Below are 20,681 nucleotides of genomic sequence, written 5' to 3'. Positions count from 1 at the left end.
AAGACCGAAGCATGCTACTTCATTCATTTCAATCTACGGTATCCGAGTGGTCCAAGTCCAAGACAGACAGTACTAGTACACTACTATTACATCAATACAAGGAAGCACCAAGGTGAAGGGTAGGATACTGACATTAAACTAGCAAATTATGTCCAAAGAAAAACAGAAACAGTACACACAAAAGTACAGGAAGGAGTGGGAAACCTATCCTGAATTCAAGGGATGGTTGAAGCCACACACGGGCAATGTTGGACGTGCATATTGCGTGTATTGCAAATCTGACTTTTGTGCAAAAATAAGCGACATTAAAAAGCATGTGGCTTCCCAGAAGCACAACAAAAAAGTGTGCGCGCGGGGTAAGCGCGCACGCGAGCCACTAGCTACTTCCGATACTAGTGGGGAGGACAGTTGGCTGAGTTGGGACTGTGAGGCAGAGGCAGTACATCACGGCAAGGAAGCACCAAAGGTAGGATCAGACACTTGATTTCTTCTTTGAATTTGTATTTGTATTAATAACATTGTCATATGGATGTATTCATGCTGCGTAGGCCTACGTATTATTGTAATACAAAACACATTCTCGAAAGTAATAGTAACATGGTGATGGCACACGAGAGTTATAGCTGTAGCTGCGGGCATGCTGGCCTTGACAGTACACAATGTTACGAACCTAAATTGTGTGGCGTGCAGTGCATAATGTATTATGCTGGCATCAGTTTGCCAGTGGTGTAACTTATGTCTCTGAAGTAAAAGGTACAATACCACAATGTAAAGACGGGCTACGGTAAGTCAAAAGCCTTGCAGTAACAGTTACACTACACAGTACACACAGTTACCAAAATAAAAGTGCTCAATATGTAGAAAGGCCCAATTCACATGTGTTATTGGATTGTAATTACTAAAGGCACTACATGTTTTCATCACTTTAATTTCCCAACTGCTAATTAGGTGAATTTAAGGTTATGAGTTTGTTTTATGTCCATATTCATAATAATCTACATTATGCAAAGTAAAAGACCTGTGCCAAAATTAAATGGTTGTAGTGAATGGTGTAAAAGGTACTGAAATGTAGTCGAGTAGAAGTATAAAGTATCAAAACTAAAAGTAATATAAAGGGTACTGTAACGAAGACTCTCACTACCATTCATATTAGCGGATCTGAGAGAGTGTTCGTTGGATATTCAGTCCCCATATATGGGGATATCCGACTAGGACGCTGGGCTATACGACATATGATATGTCTAGTATGACAATCCCTACATTTGAGCCCGAGTGCTGATATCAGATAGATATGGTATAGATCTGACTGGCTGACTGATAGATCTGACTGGCTTAGTCATCATGACAAGCCTAGTTGGAGGATATACTGTATAACTGGGGTTTGCTCCAAGTTAGAGAGAAGTCGAAGCATCCTGGTTTAAGTTCTAGTTGAACACCACTGCGGTGCGTTCTAACCTGAGTAACCAGCAATAGAGCTCTGAGCTATTTTATAGGTACTTCAATTCAAACAGCACTTGAGTAAATTCTTGGTTCTTGCAGTGGGCAGGCCGACCCAGACCCAGATGATTGATCAATTCCCGTCTGTGAGTGTACACTCGGAGAGTTACAGGTCCATAAAGGGCCCATTTGGTTGCATTCCGTACACTGTTGGAGGTTTTACTCTGTTGTTGTTCTCTTTCAGGACAAAGAGATGCAGACAGTGGTAGAGTCAGTTCTTCACAGTGGATATTTCCACCCAACACTCCGCTGCTGGCAAACTGCTGCTACCACTTTGAGGCCCGAGAACCTCATCTACCCAATTTTCATCACGTAAATAGCAATATATATTTTTAAATGTATTTAACCCATTGAGACCTGAGGCCAGTTCTACAAGTGCCTTCTAAAGCAGTAGTTCTCAAACTTTTTCATGTCAAGGACCTCCAAAATTGTATGTGTAATGTACCCTATTGGCCTGAATATAAGACTGTGTATATGAAATATCCTAAAATAGGGGTTGTATGTATAATCGGGGACTAGACGATTTGACATTCAATGTTCTTTTTCCACATACGAGTCTTGAAAAAAAGGGGGTCGTCTTATAATCAGAGTCGTCTTATATTCGGCACAATACGGTATTTGACGTATGTATGCTTGATGTATTTGATGTATGCTTCCCCGGTTTCACACTCTTTAAAATAAGAAAATAAATAGAAGATAAAGACAATCCTGTTTATATTAATGACGTCACTAGACTTATCTGATTGTTTTTAGGGGGATAAGATAGCCACCCCCAGTAATCCTTTGTTAAGCAATAGGGCTTGCAAACCTCGCACCTTTGGTATGCAAATTCGGGGGGTGTGCCATTTTGGCTGTGATGAGTAACTACTATACCTGGCCAACGGATAGGCATACAGTGGTGGGAAAAGTACTCATTTGTTTTACTTGTAAAAGTACCAATACTGCAATTTAGAACTACTCCGTTACAAGTAAAAGTATGGAATTGAGCTCTAGCACCGTGCACTAAACACTCAAACACCAACTTTATACACTTGATGCAGATCTAATATGTAGTAGGGCTTGTAGGCCATCACAATCACAATGGCGCCGGTAGGCGTGACAGCCTACTGTGACATCAGCCTTGCATTCCCTATTGCAAATGATTAGCATAACTTGCATAACTTGTTGTAAGACTGTGCTGTCTTAATGGTGGTTACACTTCTGACACACACACACACACACACACACACACACACACACACACACACACACACACACACACACACACACACACACACACACACACACACACACACACACACACACACACACACACACACACACACACACACACACACACACACACACACACACACGAAAACCTGATTCTCCATTGTAGGTGAAAAGGCCCCCAGACCCCCTCCAGACAGCGGGGTGGAAATAATGACCCCTCCCTAGCCTCCCTTCAGACAGTCACACCTAATGCACAGGGATTGGGAATAAAGTACCAGAAACTAAATGACATTAGATAGGTACTGTATACTGCAGTGCTTCTTGCTTGGCCCTCTGAACTTGTCTCGGCTTTGTTTACATTTTAGGCAGTAAAAAAAAAGAAAAAAAGGAGTGACTTCCTGTAATAATGGTGACATTACACATTGGCGACACGCAGAGCTAATAGCATAGATACTGTAACAAACGACCAGAGCACACTTCCTACAGTACCCCAAAACCAAATAAATAAAAGTTACAAATACAGACAGTGTTGTGTTAGAGTATAGACAAGAGCTAAGAGGATGGAAAACATGTTGATTGATTTTTCATATTCCTCCCTACAGAGACAGTGAAGATGCTGTTGAGCAAATTGCCAGCCTACCAGGACAAGCTAGGTAAGGAACACAGCTAGTTCCAAACGGCTGTTAGTAACATGATGAGCAATGAATAGAAGAATCGTCTCCTAAGCAGAAGGCTACAATTGCGAAATATTTCACAGCAGCCAATGAATTACTTTCTATTAAAATACCTTGAATCTAAAATGCTCCAAAAACAAAGACGACTGTGACGAATTGCCTGGCAGAAAATAGCAGATCGACAAGCTTACAACACGATCGGCTATTTTCACAAAAGCTTTCTCCACAATAACAGAAAATAAAATACACTAGCATGGAGCCTGGAGGGACTCCACTCAACCATGTGGAGTTTAAAGTGGTTAAACGTTTAAATGTTGTACGGGTCACTGTGTGCCTTTGTTGTCTTGTATTGTATCTGTATCTGTATGCTGCAGGGCGGGTCCTTGGGGTCCAAGACAAATTTCTCCCTTGGGAGACAAAATAAAGAAACCTTGACCTTGAACCTTGAAACCTGCTATACAGTATAACTACTAAAACAGAGCTGAGTTGGCTCTTGTTGCCTTCTAACACTGAAGCTCACAAGGCATTGTGAGCCTGAATAGCGGCTATTTTTTTGGCTAATGTTCAAGTGGTTAAGGCCCAGCTTTGTATAGCAATGCAGATTGATGATGTGGGGGACATGCAGAACCCAGGCTGAGGCCACTGAAGCCCAGGCTGTACTCCTCAGATAAATGCAGTGAGGTTAGGGTGGGCCTGCATCCAACCACTGTAGCTGGAGCCAGATAAGAAGAGAAACCGTTAGCTGGCTGTTGCTCACAATACAAGTACGCATTCATAACATGAACAGTCCTGCAGCATTCTCTAAGTTCAGTCTTATAGAAGCAGTGCAGCACAGAAAACATTTACAATTTAGGCATTTAGCATCCAGAGTGACTTACAGTAAGCAAGAACAACACATTGTACATACATACATACATACATACATACATACATACATCAAATAAATAGAAATAGTCATCAAGAATCATAAGCTATATAATATCTGTACAGTGGCTACAGGCTATGAGTATACACTTTTGAGTGCTATCATGTCTAAAGAAAATGCTATCTAAATTCATAAGTTTAGCCTTTGCATACGCCTGTAAGGTTGTTGAGGCTAGTGCAAGTGTTATGGGATAAGATGGAGTCTGAAGAGGTTAGTTTTCAGACTACGGCGGAAGATTGGAACTTGGAAGTGATTCTGCAGTTCTGATTGCAATGGGAAGTTCATTCCATATTGTGCCATGATGTTACAGGCTAGCATGAAATGCAAAGCTGCCAATATTTAAATGACTTGTATGTGATTTCTTCACCTTGAATACATGTAAGATGATAATTATACCATAGTGATATGCCTAGGTGTCAGTGGCGTGCACAGATAGACACTAGGGGGTGCTAGCACCCCCTGCCCTTTTGGCAATGTGCCCTTTTGGAAAAAAAAAAAAACTTTTCTTCTTTTTTTTTGGGGGGATTTTTCAAAAATAGCAGACCTACAAGCTCGTAGCGCGCCACTCGGTGGCGCGCTATGAGCTTGTAGATCTGCTATTTTTCAATAGCTAAAGCATAACATAATGCTAACACCAAAAGGGGTTCCCGCCCAAAATGGATTAAGGCAACCGGCCGGTTCCACGCGCTGCACAAGGTGCCCTTTTTTAACTTGAGCACCTGCCCCTCTAAATGTCTGTGCACGCCACTGCTAGGTGTGTACTGTAAAGCATGTATTGCTGTTCTGAATAACTCCTTTTCCTGTTCATAGATATGGGGTGAACAAGCTTGAGGGAATGCTGCGGCCTCTTGTGGAAAATGGCTTGAAATGTGTGTTGATCTTTGGTGTACCTGCAAAAGTGGAAAAGGTGGGTGAACTGTGGGTTTTTTTGTGCTTTTGGCCAGTGGTGGTTTTCAATGATACAGTGTGTTATTTCCCTTCATTGCTCACATGTATGCATAGTAATTACATTCGGTAACACATTGGAGTAAGAGAAGAGTCATTTTTTTATCATCCTGTCATAATGTTTCACATTTCCTTCTGACAGGAGATTTTTCTATGAAATCCTTTATAAAAACAGTAGAATAAATAATTGCCTCCACAGTTACATGTGGACATACTCATTTTCCACACGTATCTCCATTAGGATGAGCAGGGCTCTGGTGCAGACACTGATGATACACCGGCAGTGCTGGCAGTGAAGAAGATCAGATCCCTATTCCCTGACCTCCTGGTGGCTTGTGATGTCTGCCTGTGTCCGTATACGTCACATGGACACTGTGGTCAGTGCCATCTCTATAAACAACTCTTCCATATCATGTATATCAATTCATTCAATATTTATTTAACCACTAGAACACTAAACATCCTTTTTGTCAAACCATCACTAAACATGGGTATATTTTACCCAATATATTCCATTAAAAAAATCTCATTCCACTCATTTTCAACATTTTACTATGTCATTAATATACCTTAGAGCTGTTGTGTGGAAATAATAAAAAAGTCCCCCCCATTCTGTGTTTCCTAGAACTGCAATTATGAAAAAAATCATTAACATGGTGAAACACATCTTGATGACATCATCAAGATGTGATTCACCATGTTAATGATTTTTTTCAGACCTACAGTTCTAGGAAACACAGAATGGGTGGGACTTTTTTATTATTTCCACACAACAGTTCTAAGGTATATTAATGACATAGTAAAATGTTGAAAATGAGTGGAATGCCCCTTTAAATGACTTTTCACCAAAAAATGGATATGGAGGTTAAACTTATCTGAGAGATAATTGAGGGGAAACCTCACAAGATAAAGATTGCACATATACATAACAGAAGAACAAGAAAGAAAGACAATATGTAGACAACAATCAGTTAAAGCAATGCTGTTAAACATGTTTCAGGCATTTTACGAGAGGATGGCACACTTGACAATGATGCCAGCTGTCTACGTCTGGCAGAAGTGGCAGTGTCGTATGCCCAGGCTGGTAAGATTTATTTTTTTATTATTATTATGTGGTGTTATCAAAACTTGATAAGCCTACTACTCTTACCTTCTAGCCATTAGGATTTCAGCAACTTAATGCTATAATTAGGATTTGAAATAAAACTTAGGGGGAAATGTGCCATGATTATATAACGTGAATCCAATGAAGTTGTAAGATGACAGGTTTCCATGTCTTTTACGAAGGCTGGTGGTTTTCCACAAGCAAGCTCTTGAGATGGAACACAACGGAAAGAGTCACATTCTCATCACAATAGAGTCAGCCACAGTCATTACAGCCAATACAAAGACATAGGACACAGATGAACTATATTAACCCATTCAGGCCTGACGTCGACATTTTTATTTTTTATTTTTCTAAATCATGACAATTTTCGGAAAGATTTGAGGCACATTTTAACGATTTTTCAAAAATAGCAGACCTACAAGTTCATAGCGCGCCACTCGGTGGCGCGCTATGATCTTGTAGATCTGCTATTTTTCAATAGCTAAATTATAACATAATGTTTAAAACACCAAAAGGGGTTCCCGCCCAAAATTGGTTAATGGTTAATGTGGTTAAACGCTAACGTGACATGGATGCGTTCCAGGTCTCAATGGATTAAGTAGTCCGTATATCATTTACATGTATTGTGTCACTGCTCTAGGTTGCCACATCATTGCTCCGTCTGACATGATGGATGGGAGAGTCAGAGCCATCAAACAAGCACTGATGTCCAATCAGTTGGGCAACAAGGTAACAACCGTCACTCTTCACTGTTGAACATTTGAGTCATGTGATGTGTTCAGACTGTAAAATAGTGGAAACTAGAAAAAGTGCCCCTCGGGGCACAGGTCTCCACCAGGGCAGGTCAGGTTGTGGCCTCCTGGTGGCGCTATAATAGGCCAATGTGAAAAGGGTACAATTTCTTCTTACGAATTGGATGATTTGAGGCATTTTGTTCCAAAAATGTGTTTTGCAAAAATCCACCTGTTGGTGGCGCTATAAAAGGCCAATGTGAAAAGGTGGGATATATTCCTCAGCCTAGTAGGAACGTCTGTGAAAGATTTCACGTAAATTGCACGCGGCGTTCATGATTTGAGGCTTTTTGTTCAAATGGGGCCAATCCTGCAAATTTTGAAAGTCACTGTTAGCCAATCAGGATGGAATATGCAATATCGGACAGATATGTCTTGATCACATGACTATAGAGATACTGTGTAATGATTTGCGGGATTTTTGGACAAAATATGGAGGAGTAATATCAAAAAATGTGTTTTACAAAAGTGGGCCTCCTGGTGGTGCTATAACAGGCCATTCTGGAAAATGTGGGGCAGAGGTTCATCGATGGCATCCAGGGAGTGTGTGTGCAAAGTTTGGCATGGATCGGGCCAACGGTGCCGGAGATTAGCTGGTAACAGACGGACGGAAGGACGGACACACACACGGACACACACACACACACGGACGGAGTGCAAAACATACTCTCTCCCCATGCCTTCGGCCTGGTGGAGACAATTATGATATTTTGAAAGTCTACTGCATTTTACTGTCAAAATGTAAAGAGGGGTGAAACACTAGGCCAAATCTGTTTTCCCATTTCTGGTTAGAAATGACAGTAGATTATTAACTATTAGTACATCAAATACATGTATCATGTATTAGATTTAGCTGTGGATTCGTACACCTAACTTCAACACCCAGCGGGCACACAAGCATTGTATTACCTGGCCCAAAACATTGACCAGGTTTGGCAAGAGCAGCCACGCACAAACCACAATAAAGAGCTTGCGCATTTTTTCGTGGGTTCCCAGCATAACCTACCCATTATTTATTTGAACTCAATCTGAGAATCCCATTGCATAATGGATAATAACGGAAAACAGCGACTAACTTGAACTTGAAACAAACCACCCCAGTTTCGTGCCTCTTTAATTAAAACGTGACCCTTTTTGTCCGCTAGGTGTCAGTGTTGAGCTATAGTGCAAAGTTTGCTTCCTGCTACTATGGTCCCTTCAGGTATGTAATACTGTGCTTTTGAGGCCAGATAATGGCAGGTATTAATCTTCATTGATGGCTAGATTGATTTGAAATGAAACCAAACACTGTATCTTTCTGTATAGAGATGCTGCACAGTCCAAGCCTGCATTTGGAGACAGACGCTGCTACCAGCTACCTCCTGGTGCAAGAGGTCTGGCCCTACGAGCCGTGGTGAGTTTGTGCGTATGGCTCGAGGGTGAGGTAGTTGTTTCATGTTCTGAAAGTATTTGGAAAGACCTTGATTAAAATGTGTATTCTTCAGATCAGAAATTCAGAAAATACTGTGTAAAATCTATTTATTTAGTTGTAGGTAATTAAGTAAGGCATCATGCACACAATACTGATACTTTCAAATAGTAGGCCTACTTTATGATTATGTATGGCTTTTAATTCAATGTTACCTGAAATGTTCTTGGATTTGACTTTTGTAAAGTGATATACAAACTAAAGAGTGTACATACAATTATGACCGTGAAGGAGCGAGATGTTAAGGAGGGAGCCGACATGCTGATGGTGAAACCAGGACTCCCGTATCTGGACATTGTGAGAGAAGTGAAGGACAAGGTCAGTGGTTAACTAGCGCCTTGCTTGCAGGAAGCTCCATTTGTTAAGCAAATACTTTTAGATGAGATAACCAAATCCAATCAAACTAGATTATTAACAACACCAGCCATTCATTCCTTCCGTTTGCTTTATGTATTTTGATGGTTCCAAGTGGAGCGATGAATATACACATTTGTTTTTTTCTTCTCTATTGTTGTTCAGCACCCTACTCACCCCCTGGCGGTGTACAATGTCTCCGGGGAGTTTGCCATGTTGTGGCACGGTGCCCAAGCTGGAGCCTTTGACCTGCAGGCGGCTGTAATGGAGGCAATGACTGCCTTCCGCAGGGCAGGTGAGAGGAGGGCTAGTTGGCTAACTAGTGGTTGAAAAATAATGTTTTACTTAATTAAAAGTATCAATACTGCAAAGTAGAAATACTCTGTTACAAGCAAATGTCTGGAATTCAAAATGTACTTAAAAAAAGTGTACTTAAAGCACCAAAAGTAAAAGTACTCATTATACACAATGTTCCATTTAACGTTTTCAAATGTATACAAAACATTTGAAAATAGCAGATCTACAAGCTCACAATGTGTCGCATCGCTGAAATGTAGGGCTGAAGAGGGTTATTTTAAAAGATGTATGCATCAAACATTTATCTGAGTTGCTGTAGGTCAAGAATCCAGGTATAGTGAGGAAACACAGACTTGTCAGAGACCCTCTTCAAGGCATACATCGATGCCTCATGCATGTCTCAACATGACAACATGTTGAATTTCAATATAACTATTTTAAATGGTTAGTCATTGAAAAGTGAATTGGTTCATATACCGGTACTGTACATATTTGCCACGAGAATCACTGAAAAGTAAAACTTAATGAATATGGCTTTCTGGTTAAAAAGAAACCAAACAAAAGCTCAGTGTATAATTTCCTTGTTCCAGGTGCTGACATCATCATCACCTACTTCACACCCCAACTACTCACCTGGCTGAAACAGTGACACACATTCATCCAATGCAGAAACACTGGACCAGGACACACACTCATTTGTTTGTTTTTACCCCCTTTTTTCAACATTGGTTACAGTCTTTAGCCTTGCGTAGCCAGACTTATCTGCCGTTGCAATGCAAATTGCCAACCCAACACAAGGACAACACAAGAGACGGTCACGGCCACACAGCCAACTCAAGGTACGGCCACGGAGCCGACTTGGGGACCCAACGCAGCTCCTCCAAGGAAAACAAACAAATTAACGGAGCTGAACGTGAATCCCCCCCACCGCCCACCCCTTTTTTTCCCCTCACTGTATATGTTTCTTTTCCCTTTTTACCTCCTTTATGATGAATTCCTGTTCTGTCTATAGAAGTGTCTATTTGTACGTCTCTAAATGTTTTGATGATTTGAACATGGTGGACCCTATTGGAAACAAGTGTAATGCTTAATTGGGTCGTCCACTCACAGTTAACAGCCTTTGTATTGAGTTTGTGCTTGAAATGTACTGTCATTCTGCAAACTGTTAATAAATTCTTCAATCAATCAATCAATCAAAATTGCCCCATGCAGTGTGATATTGTCTGGCTACGCGAGGCTATACAGTCATTGAGTATTTACCATTATACATGTAGTAGTGTCAGTGTGTGGCCAAATTAGACATTCCTTTTGGCCTTCCTTCGTCCCTCCTTGCCTTTAACGTTGGGAGAGGCAGTCAGGACAGTTTCATGTAACGCAGGGGTTCTCAACCCGTGGGTCGCGACCCCTCGGGGGGTCGCCAAATTATTTTAGGGGGGTCCCCAAATTATTTAAAAAAAAAAAGATTTTTTATTTTATTTTTTTACGATTTTTCAAAAATAGCAGACCTACAAGCTCGTAGCGTGCCACTCGGTGGCGCGCTATGAGCTTGTAGATCTGCTATTTTTCAATAGCTAAATTATAACAATGCTTAAAACACCAAAAGGGGTTCCCGCCCAAAATGGTTTAAGGTTATTGTAGCAGTCAATTTATATTGGGGGTCGGGAGGGGGCGGGGCGGGGGTCCCGAGGCATTGCCAAAGCATTTTCGGGGGTCCCCGGCCAAAAACGTTGAGAACCCCTGATGTAACGCATTAATTTGACTTCAATCAAGAGGGTTCATTTGTCACTCCTACTGGTACAAGCAGCGAGATGTTAGTGTGGCATGTTCTGCAAGACTGTGCTAACAACAGAAATACAGTATGGACGATAACACGTAATACGTTTTATTTCAGTACAATCTTGTATTTTTCAGCACAGTTGCTGAACATGCAACACAAACATGTAATGGTACGAGTGAATGACAAATATCCCTGTTGATTCTCTGGAGGAAATGACCAAATACTTTTGGCTGTACAGAAAAGAAACAAGAACCAATGGAAAGAGGTGGGGGAAAAGAGGCAATCTATCCCGTATAGTCTGTACAATTTATGTTTTCTTTACAATACAGTATGTTATGTAACTTAATGTTACATGGGTTCCTGTTGTACTCTTTTTATATATATCTGTGTTCTTTTCAGATTACTTTACCCTGTTAGGGTGTATCATGTTCTTTGAAGTATTTACATGCTTACTATTTAAATTAACCATTTCTATAGCAGCAACCCATACCAAATTAAAATATTGATGAGTAAAAACAAAGTTCTGATTGGTTTAATTTTAAACAACTATAAATCTGTTTCGCTGATTGAATGGGCCATCATCAATACTGATCAATTGTAAGATATCTGACTAGATCATCTGTTGTGAAGAATCCATTTCCTCAAGACGTAATTGAGTCATTATCAGACAGTATCAGGATACAGATATCAACACACATACAGTACGCTTACTACGCTGTATGTACACAGTACGGAGTACCGAAATGAACTCCCAGATCTGCATAGTTATACGATCATTATAAACGTGATTCTCAAAACATTTTAATGTCAAGGACCCCCAAATGTATATGTACTAGAGCGGTGCCCATTGGAACAGTGGTGCCCGTTGGGCACTGGCCTACTTGGAACGATGCAAGTTGGAAATGCATGCCCCACCCAGATATTATGTCTGTCCCTTTTATGCCCATATATGGAGTATTTTGTCAGGCATGCCCAAATATGGAGTCTATGCAGGCTTCAGAATGATGTCAGAACAGGCCAGCTCCATATATGGACACTGGGCAGGTGCCCTGTCCATAGCCCGGGCAGAGGCCTTAAATTGTCACTTCACTGTCATCTAGGATTCTAGGGAACCCCCCAAAATCATGTGGGGACACCCCTGGGGTGGTCCCGACCCATAGGGCATACCCAATAATTTGGCAAAAGGAGGATGTCAGTCTCAAGTGACAATGAACCAATCTGCCTTATTTCTTATGCATGCTACTCGTACAGGCCAAGGAAATAAATCCCTCAATATTTGTCATATGAAAATGTTCTTTGTGTGAATATCTTTCACATTTTGGGAACTCTTGCGCTACAACAATCTGGGAACCCATTCGGTAAAAAAGAAAAGAAAAGGAAAAACATATTTTTTGGTCAAATTGTCTTGAGCTCAATTAACCTAATGTCCTGTGTGTGTGATGGCTGGGACTGGACGACATCCCGGTCAGGATGTACATTGTTTTTGTCTTCTTAAATTATACTATACTTGTGGGGACATTTGGCTCTCAAAAGTATAGTAATACCAGCACACACACACACACACACCCACACAGGCTTGCCTTCGACCCGTATGACCTCATCAGAATTGGTTACATAACGGCGCCGCCCAATCACAGTCATTGATTGGTTCCTGCCATCAATGGTCTGTTATCCCCAGGCCGATACAGGCATGCGTCAGCACAGTGGTCCACGCACTAACTAAGTACATTTACTCAAGTACTGTACAGTACAGTACTTGAATCCATTTAGACCTGAGGCAGAACAGTTTTCTGAAAAATCTATGTTTCTATGTCAGTGGTGCTCAACCTATTTCATGTCAAGGACCCCCAGAATTATCTATATTTGGCTGTGGACCCCCATCTGAAAATATGTAGTTCCAGGGACCCCCAGAAGCAAAGATTTGAGTTCAAAACGTTCGATCTGAAGGAATATATATTCAAAGATTTGCGCCACATTTTCACGAATTTTCAAAAATACAAGATCTACAAGCTTGTAGCTCGTATGAGCTTGTAGATCTGCTATTTTTCAACGGCTAAAGCATAACATAATGCTTAAAACACCAAAAGGGGTTCCCGTCCAGAATGGGTTAAGTATAATTTGTGATAATTTTCCTTTACCCGAGTATTTCTATTTTTGGATGCTTAATACTTCTACACCACAACATCTCAGAGGCAAATATTGTACTTTTTACTCCACTACAATTATTTGAAAACTTGAGTTTTCTTTATTATAATACAAAACCCCTATTCTATACTATTCTGTACATTTCGCTGTGAGACTAGTTTTGTGATTTTACTCAAGTAATGACTTTTGCTTGTAAGAGCTAGTATTTCTACACTTTACAGCAAACATGTCCAGTGTTAGTTTGAACCCTAGCTTCCCTATTTTTGGATCTCTATATTATGAAAATAGACAATCCACAATCTCACATCTACAAGCTTGGGAGCTTGTAGATCGGCTATTTGTATAAGAGATTTGGTGTAGATGATAGGGCACAAAAGGAGGTGAATGATGTGGAGGTAGTTTACACTTTGTTTTAATATTTGGTTGTATTTTAAGTGTTTTAACTGTTTTTCTCATACTGTCATGTAAAATGTTTTCATATTATTATGTAATGTAATCTATGTGTCGACCCCTGGAAGAGTAGCTGCTGGGAATCCAAATAAACAATCATAAACACTATTGCTAGGTAACACCAACCAATATACAGTAGGAAATAAATATTTAGCTGTGTGTGTGCGTGCGTGCGTGCGTGCGTGCGTGCGTGCGTGCGTGCGGAAGAGATAAGAATATTAAGAGAGAGAAAGAATGAGAAATACTGGGAGAGAACCTCAGTTGTGCCGAGAAGTGAATCATTCGCCTGTCCAACCACATTAATGGATATATCACTCTTTCCCACACGTTATTATCATTCATTCATATTCTTCAATTTGTTCATATAACCACATTCATTCATTTGTTAATGTCATTCATCCATATTCATTCAATCATATTTATTTTGTATGAATTCAGTCAATGAACCAGATTAATTAGTTAATTCATTCAACTACCATATTCATTGCACCATATGCATTTATTCATTCACTCATTCAACCATATGCATTTATTCATTCACTCATTCAACCATATGCATTTATTCATTCAACCATATTTATTCATTAATGTATTAATTCACCCATTCATTCAACCATATTTATTCATTCATTTATTCATTCACTCATTCAACCATATTCATTCATACATTCATTCATTCTGCCTTTCCAGTGAAGATGTGTCTTCATTGAAGACTTAACCCGCAGGTAGCTGCTGCCATGGTAACTGGTCACCTGATACCATCTTTACCAATAGGGATTCCCTGACTGTGTGTGTCACTTTGTGCGCTCGTGTGTGTGTGTGTGTGTGTGTGTGTGTGTGTGTGTGTGTGTCACTTTGTGCGCTCGTGTGTGTGTGTGTGTGTGTGTCACTTTGTGCGCTCGTGTGTGTGTGTGTGTGTGTGTGTGTGTGTGCGCGACTGTGCGTGTGTGTCAGAGAAGGGGGGGCAGAGACACTTGGACACAGAATGAAATAGACTGACGAGGGTAGGGTACTTGTATGAATTTAAACTGCAAAGTGTGACCACATATTCACAACAACCCTGGTTGTCTGTCTGTCTGTCTGTCTGTCTAGTCTAGTTGAATCTCTCTTTACTCTCTGTGCTTGTTCAATGAGAACTATTACATAACATGGCCATTTATGCTTCCTACAGCCTTATCAGCTGTGTGCGTGAGTGCGTGCGCACATGTCAGTGGTGTAAAGTAACTAAGTACGTACTCAAGTACAATTTTATTTCTGCAGTATTTACAATTGTCAATACTTTTACTAGCCCAGTAGCCTTCTATATATTTCGGCCATTTGAAAATAGCAGATCTACAAGGTCACAATGCGTTGCATTGTGAGCATTGTGAACTTTTATAAGTAGGCCTATTATTCGAATTCCGGATTTGTACTTAGTGACAGAGTGTTTCCACATTGCAGTATTGATACTTTTACAAGAGAGAGAGAGAGAGAGAGAGAGAGAGAGAGAGAGAGAGAGAGAGAGAGAGAGAGAGAGAGAGAGAGAGAGAGAGAGAGAAACACTGCATGATATCAGTCCAACACCCACACACACATGACACATGATGTGGTCATAGGTAAATGAGCAGGAAACATTATGACAGATAAAAGGCAGTCTGTTAATGAATGTATCTGCTAATCCACTAGCCTGACAATGAAGTTCCATTTCGTTTCACTCCAGTGTTCATCGCAGCAGAGATTTTCTTTGTTTGTTTGTTTTGGGTCATGGCCGTGGCTAGTGATTCGAGGGGCGAGAGACCCCTTTTGGGATGTCACTGGAATGACACTGGGATGACACTGGAGATGGAGTCACTTGGAGGGGGGAGGGAGGGAAGAGGGGTGAAAATAGAAATGCTGTTATTGTACTGCTTTTTCCAAATAAAATAAATATTATATAAAATTAAAAAAAAAAAAATAGCAGATCTACAAGCTCACAATGTGTCATGCATTGTGAGTTTGTAGATCGGATTTTTTCAAATGGCCGAAATGTATAGGGCTGAAGTGGTTAATGTATGTGTTGTAATAGTGGAGTAAAAGTACAATATTTGCCTGACTGAGATGTAGTGGAGTAGAAGTAACAGTATTGGAAATTGGAAATACTCAAGTACAAATACGTAAACATTGTAGCCTACTTAAGTACAGTACTTAAGTAAATGTACTTAGTTACTTTCCACCACTGGTTCAAGCCTCAGGTCAGGGACTGTAATAGAATCATCATTCTTTTACCGGACAACACTGTAGAGTAGACCGCCTTTCACACTCACTTCCTGTTGATTGAACGCATTATCTAGGTGGAAATACATTCTCTCCCGATCTATTCATTCAGTGATACATACAGCACATTTTATAACTTCGTATGGGGGAGGGGTGGGGTGAAATGGACTGACAACAAGGGAACTCATCTTGTGCAAAGTGTGTCGACCGCATGATCACAACATCCCTAGTTCTGTCTGTCTGCCACTTTTTGCATAAATTGTCATGGAAGCAAAATGAGATGGCAGTAAAATCTAAAGATCTACCCTTATTTCAGGATGTCTTCTATCAATTGAAATCATGAGTAAGCATCTATGTCATGACATATATAGGGCCATGGAAATATGACTTATCAATCATGTGATGTGTGATGTGTGAATCATGTGATCTGGCAGGTCATGTGGCTCAAATTGATCCAAGTCAAGTGGTAATGATATTTTAATGTTTCTAGTTAAAACTTGAACAGATAATGTATTCACTTATCGAACATAATTTAATAACTATTTTTCCTTTAGCGGTCAGTGTCATGATCTTCATATATGGAGACAGCCATATATGGAGCGTGTCACGAGGCGTGACGGACATATATGGTGGCGTGACAGACGAACGGACTGACTGACATCCAAATGAATGGTCATTCAGCATAATTTGAGTAGCATAGACAAAAACATATTAATAGTACGTGATTCATATTAGGGAAATTGGCTCAATTTACCCCCGGACATTTGGTTCCTCTTAGCCACAACCACCATTTTAGAAAAAAAATAGTAGTACACTGAGTGCATTGAACTATTAGACGGACTGTCAGAGGAGACTTAATATTTCCTCTCTGTCTCACACACACACACACACACACACACACACACACACACACACACACACACACACACACACACACACACACACACACACACACACACACACACACACACACACACACACACACACACACACACACACTCTCTCTCTCTCTCTCTCTCTCTCTCTCTCTTCCTGTGTTGTGGTGGTTCAGGTTTCAGGAAGATAGGATGCATTAGCGGAGTGATTGACTTTATGAGCAGGCTTATGTTGACTAACAGGAGAGGTGACCAGAGCGTGCTGTACTGTGTACCGGTACAATGCAGGAAGCAGGACTTTAGGGTTAAAGCGAGTCAACCACATCAACCAAAATAAAAGGAACACATGGCATGTTCTCCTCGTGTCCCCTATAGGGCAGGGGTTCTCAACGTTTTTTGGCTGGGAACCCCCGAATTTGCTTTGGCCATGTCTCGCAAGCCTCGATTCTTTTTTCTTTTTTTAATAACTTGGGGACCCCCCAAAATCATCATCATTGTGACCCCCGAGGGGTCGCGACCCCCAGGTTGGGAACCACATGCCCTAGGGTAGGTACCCTCAGAAAAACATGCAGTAATCCTGGTCTCTAAACTGCCTCCCCCTGGCCAGCCGGGGCGCCTGATGGAGAGGAAAGGAACTGGTTGAAATAACGTGTTCCTTCCACGCGCTGCGTCCAACCAGGGAAACTCCCCCCTGCCCGGTGAAAAGAAGTGGCTTGGACTCCTCATGAGGTCAGTCTGTTGCCCTCCCCAGGTTAGCAGAGGGAGTGTAGCACCAAAGATTACATTTGACACTGACAATAAACTGGGTGAAAAAAAATCGGGGGGGAAAAACTCCATGTTAGCCTGTTAGCTGAAATAGTGGTGCCATTTTTAAAGTGGGTACATCTGTGAAAGTCTGTGAAGCCCATGCAAAGTATTAACAAGAGCTTACATAGATCCATTGGTCCATTGAAACACAGGTACTTTGTCCATTTCTTGAAAAGTAACAGTTTGGGTCTAGGTTTCAAGCCCACTGAGACAATATAATATACTAGGCCTATACAATGTGCCCAGTGAAATCCTCATACTCATTTACTGCCATGATGACGTCTTTTGACGTCTTTTTGGGGTTTTATTAATTCAGAATGAGATCTGATAGCCACCATCTAGCGTCTCTGTCGCTAAAGGAAATTAAAGCTGGGCTCGGCTGTGGTCCTTCAATTAAATGACTCCCCCTCGTCCACTGCCATGTTAACGGCAATCTTAAAACCCTTTTTTCCCCGAATCCTTTCTCAGATTGAGGTGTTTGATCAGAACGTGTTAACATGTTAGCGGCTCAATACTAAATGATTTAGTGAAGCATGATGTAATTGTTGCTACGGTTACAATATTAACGATTCGGATGACTTGTAAAAAGACGGTAGCCAACATTAGCTTAGCCGATTTATCTTCCGGTTCATTTTGGGGTGAATGTTGGGGTCTTCAGAATAAAACGGCAAGGCTGTGGCAGGGAAGGGACTACAGACTGAATCAATTCTGTCAGTAATGTAACAGTAATGTAAGTGTAGGCCTATGGAACCGTTCATTATGGGAAAATGGACTAATGAAAGTAATGATACACTAATGTTACATGATATTTATGATAAAGATATATGATAATAATGTGATAATGATATTGATATGATCCGATGGCAATAATATTATACATATGAATATGGTACAATGATGTGATATGGACTTATTATGTGACAATGCATTATGATACAATACGACACCACAACAGGATATTTTGTGATGTGACCAAACAGATTATATGTGGCTTTTTAAAAAGGTGGCTGCTTATGCATCTCTGACCAGTAGTACACACACACACACACACACACACACACACACACACACACACACACACACACACACACACACACACACACACACACACACACACACACACACACACACACACACACACACACACACACACACACACACACACACACACACACACACACACACACACAAAGGGCATGATGAGGGTATAAAGTAGACCACTGGTATCTAGGTCAGGGAAGTGACTCATTGCCTCTCTCTCTCTCTCTCTCTCTCTCTCTCTAAATACAGAAAGGGCTGAGGGCACACTGCAGGGGGAGGCCGGGCTGATTGGTTACATCTGAGCTTAGATCAGCCAATGGGAATTTCCCACTGAGATATATTATTATCAGTGGTCATGAAGCTGAGTAGAATGGGTTGGAACCAGTGCCGTCGCTACCTATACGCGCAATACGCACTGCGAGTAGGGCAACACGCCGAGGGGGGCAACACGCCGAGGGGGGCAACACGCCGAGGGGGGCAACAATACACACTGCGAGTAGGGCAACACGCCGAGGGGGGCAACACGCCGAGGGGGGCAACACGCCGAGGGGGGGCAACAATACGCACTGCGAGTAGGGCAACACGCCGAGGGGGGCAACAATACACACTGCGAGTAGGGCAACACGCCGAGGGGGGCAACAATACGCACTGCGAGTAGGGCAACACGTCGAGGGGGGGCAACAATACGCACTGCGAGTAGGGCAACACGCCGAGGGGGGCAACAATACGCACTGCGAGTAGGGCAACACGCCGAGGGGGGCAACAATACGCACTGCGAGTAGGGCAACACGCCGAGGGGGGCAACAATACGCACTGCGAGTAGGGCAACACGCCGAGGGGGGCAACAATACGCACTGCGAGTAGGGCAACACGCCGAGGGGGGCAACAAAATGTGCCCAAAAGTGCCAAACCGACCCTCAAAATAACAATTCTCACCGCGGGTCCGCCGCGTAATAACGAGCGGCCGCGTGTGCGTCCTCACAAAAAGTGAAAATAGCCGATCTGAATGAGGAATAGCAGCACTCTCATCGGGAGGGGGGGGGGGGCAGCACAAATATCCTACGAGTAGGGCAACCAAATGGTCAGCTACGTCCCTGGTTGGAACACCTCTGTTGTACTTGCTATAGCTCTCTGTCTCTATCTGTTTGCATTGCATGCATTTGTACTATGTGGATGAAATGAAATGAAATGAAATCTATATTTACCCAGGGTATCTGGGCTAAGCTCAAGAACTTGTTTCCAGCCAGGCCCTGCTCATAGAACACATTTCATCGTAGTGGTTCAATGCCTTGTTCAAGGGCACTTCAGCGGTGGTAATTTTAACGTGTCGGACGGCTGATTCGAACTAGGAACCTTCCGGTATCAAGACCGCGCCGCTATCCGTTCGGCCACCGCTGCCACGGATGAACAGAACACAGCCATGAGTATGACTGATAGAACCGCGGCAACCAGGCCTTCTTGGAGATCTGTTTTGATTCTGAATTATAAGACACTATATGCTAACGCACACCAAAGTCCTTTTAGCGGTGCCGGCCAGTGTTGATTTCGTCGACTAAAACTAAGACGAAAAATGTTCGTCAACTAGCTTTTTCCTCTGACTAACACTAAAACATTCCAGGTGATTAATATGTGACTGAAACTAAATGAAAACTATTCAAGAAACTATGACTAAAACTAAAATCAAAATTTGCTGCCAAAAACAACACTAGTGCCAGCCCATGGGAGAGAACCGAAGAGGGAATCTTGTTTTTTCAAGATTCCCTCTTGAATTATAAGAAACATCATAATGTTATGCACTGATGTTTTCTACTAAACTTGAAACTCGAGCCTGTGGGTGCGCATGTATGTGGGGTTGTTACACGCAAAATTATTTATTTTTTACAGATAGCAGCTGAAGAAGGAACACTCATGTCCTTCTCTATTTACAATTTAGGCATTTAGCAGACTCTCTCAATTAATCCAGAGCGATTTACAGTAAGCAAGAACAAATGAATTAAATGCATAGAAATAGTCATCTACTAGGATCATAAGTCAATTGGAACCTAACATCCGTCTAACAGTAGAATATCTGTACAATGAAACT

At 41.6% G+C, this 20,681-nt stretch overlaps 2 protein-coding genes across 3 annotated transcripts in view; one reads left to right on the top strand and one right to left on the bottom strand.

The window, feature by feature from the left end:
• tmem203 (transmembrane protein 203) overlaps positions 1-20,681 on the bottom strand; it is a 37,968-nt gene that overhangs the window by 3,019 nt on the left and 14,268 nt on the right. The gene's annotated exons all lie outside the window — the stretch shown is intronic.
• alad (aminolevulinate dehydratase) lies at positions 170-10,759 on the top strand. Its single transcript, XM_079524883.1, has 12 exons — positions 170-466; positions 1,682-1,809; positions 3,312-3,362; positions 5,119-5,215; positions 5,495-5,630; positions 6,254-6,337; positions 7,002-7,090; positions 8,298-8,353; positions 8,458-8,545; positions 8,852-8,938; positions 9,140-9,269; positions 9,862-10,759. Exons 2-12 carry the CDS (start codon positions 1,691-1,693, stop codon positions 9,918-9,920), a joined length of 996 nt encoding a protein of 331 aa, XP_079381009.1. The 5' UTR covers positions 170-466; positions 1,682-1,690; the 3' UTR covers positions 9,921-10,759.

This window comes from Electrona antarctica (genome assembly GCF_951216825.1).
Source record: "Electrona antarctica genome assembly, chromosome: 16".
Lineage (NCBI taxonomy): Eukaryota > Metazoa > Chordata > Actinopteri > Myctophiformes > Myctophidae > Electrona > Electrona antarctica.
Note: the sequence above shows the minus strand (reverse complement) of the source record. Positions and strands in the feature narration are given on the sequence as shown.

Excerpts from the sequence above, each read along its gene's own strand:
- alad (XM_079524883.1), top strand. The coding sequence starts at position 1,691 with ATGCAGACAGTGGTAGAGTCAGTTCTTCACAGTGGATATTTCCACCCA. Across the intron at positions 5,631-6,253 it reads TACGTCACATGGACACTGTG|GCATTTTACGAGAGGATGGC; the intron begins GTCAGTGCCATC and ends AACATGTTTCAG. Across the intron at positions 7,091-8,297 it reads CCAATCAGTTGGGCAACAAG|GTGTCAGTGTTGAGCTATAG; the intron begins GTAACAACCGTC and ends TTTGTCCGCTAG.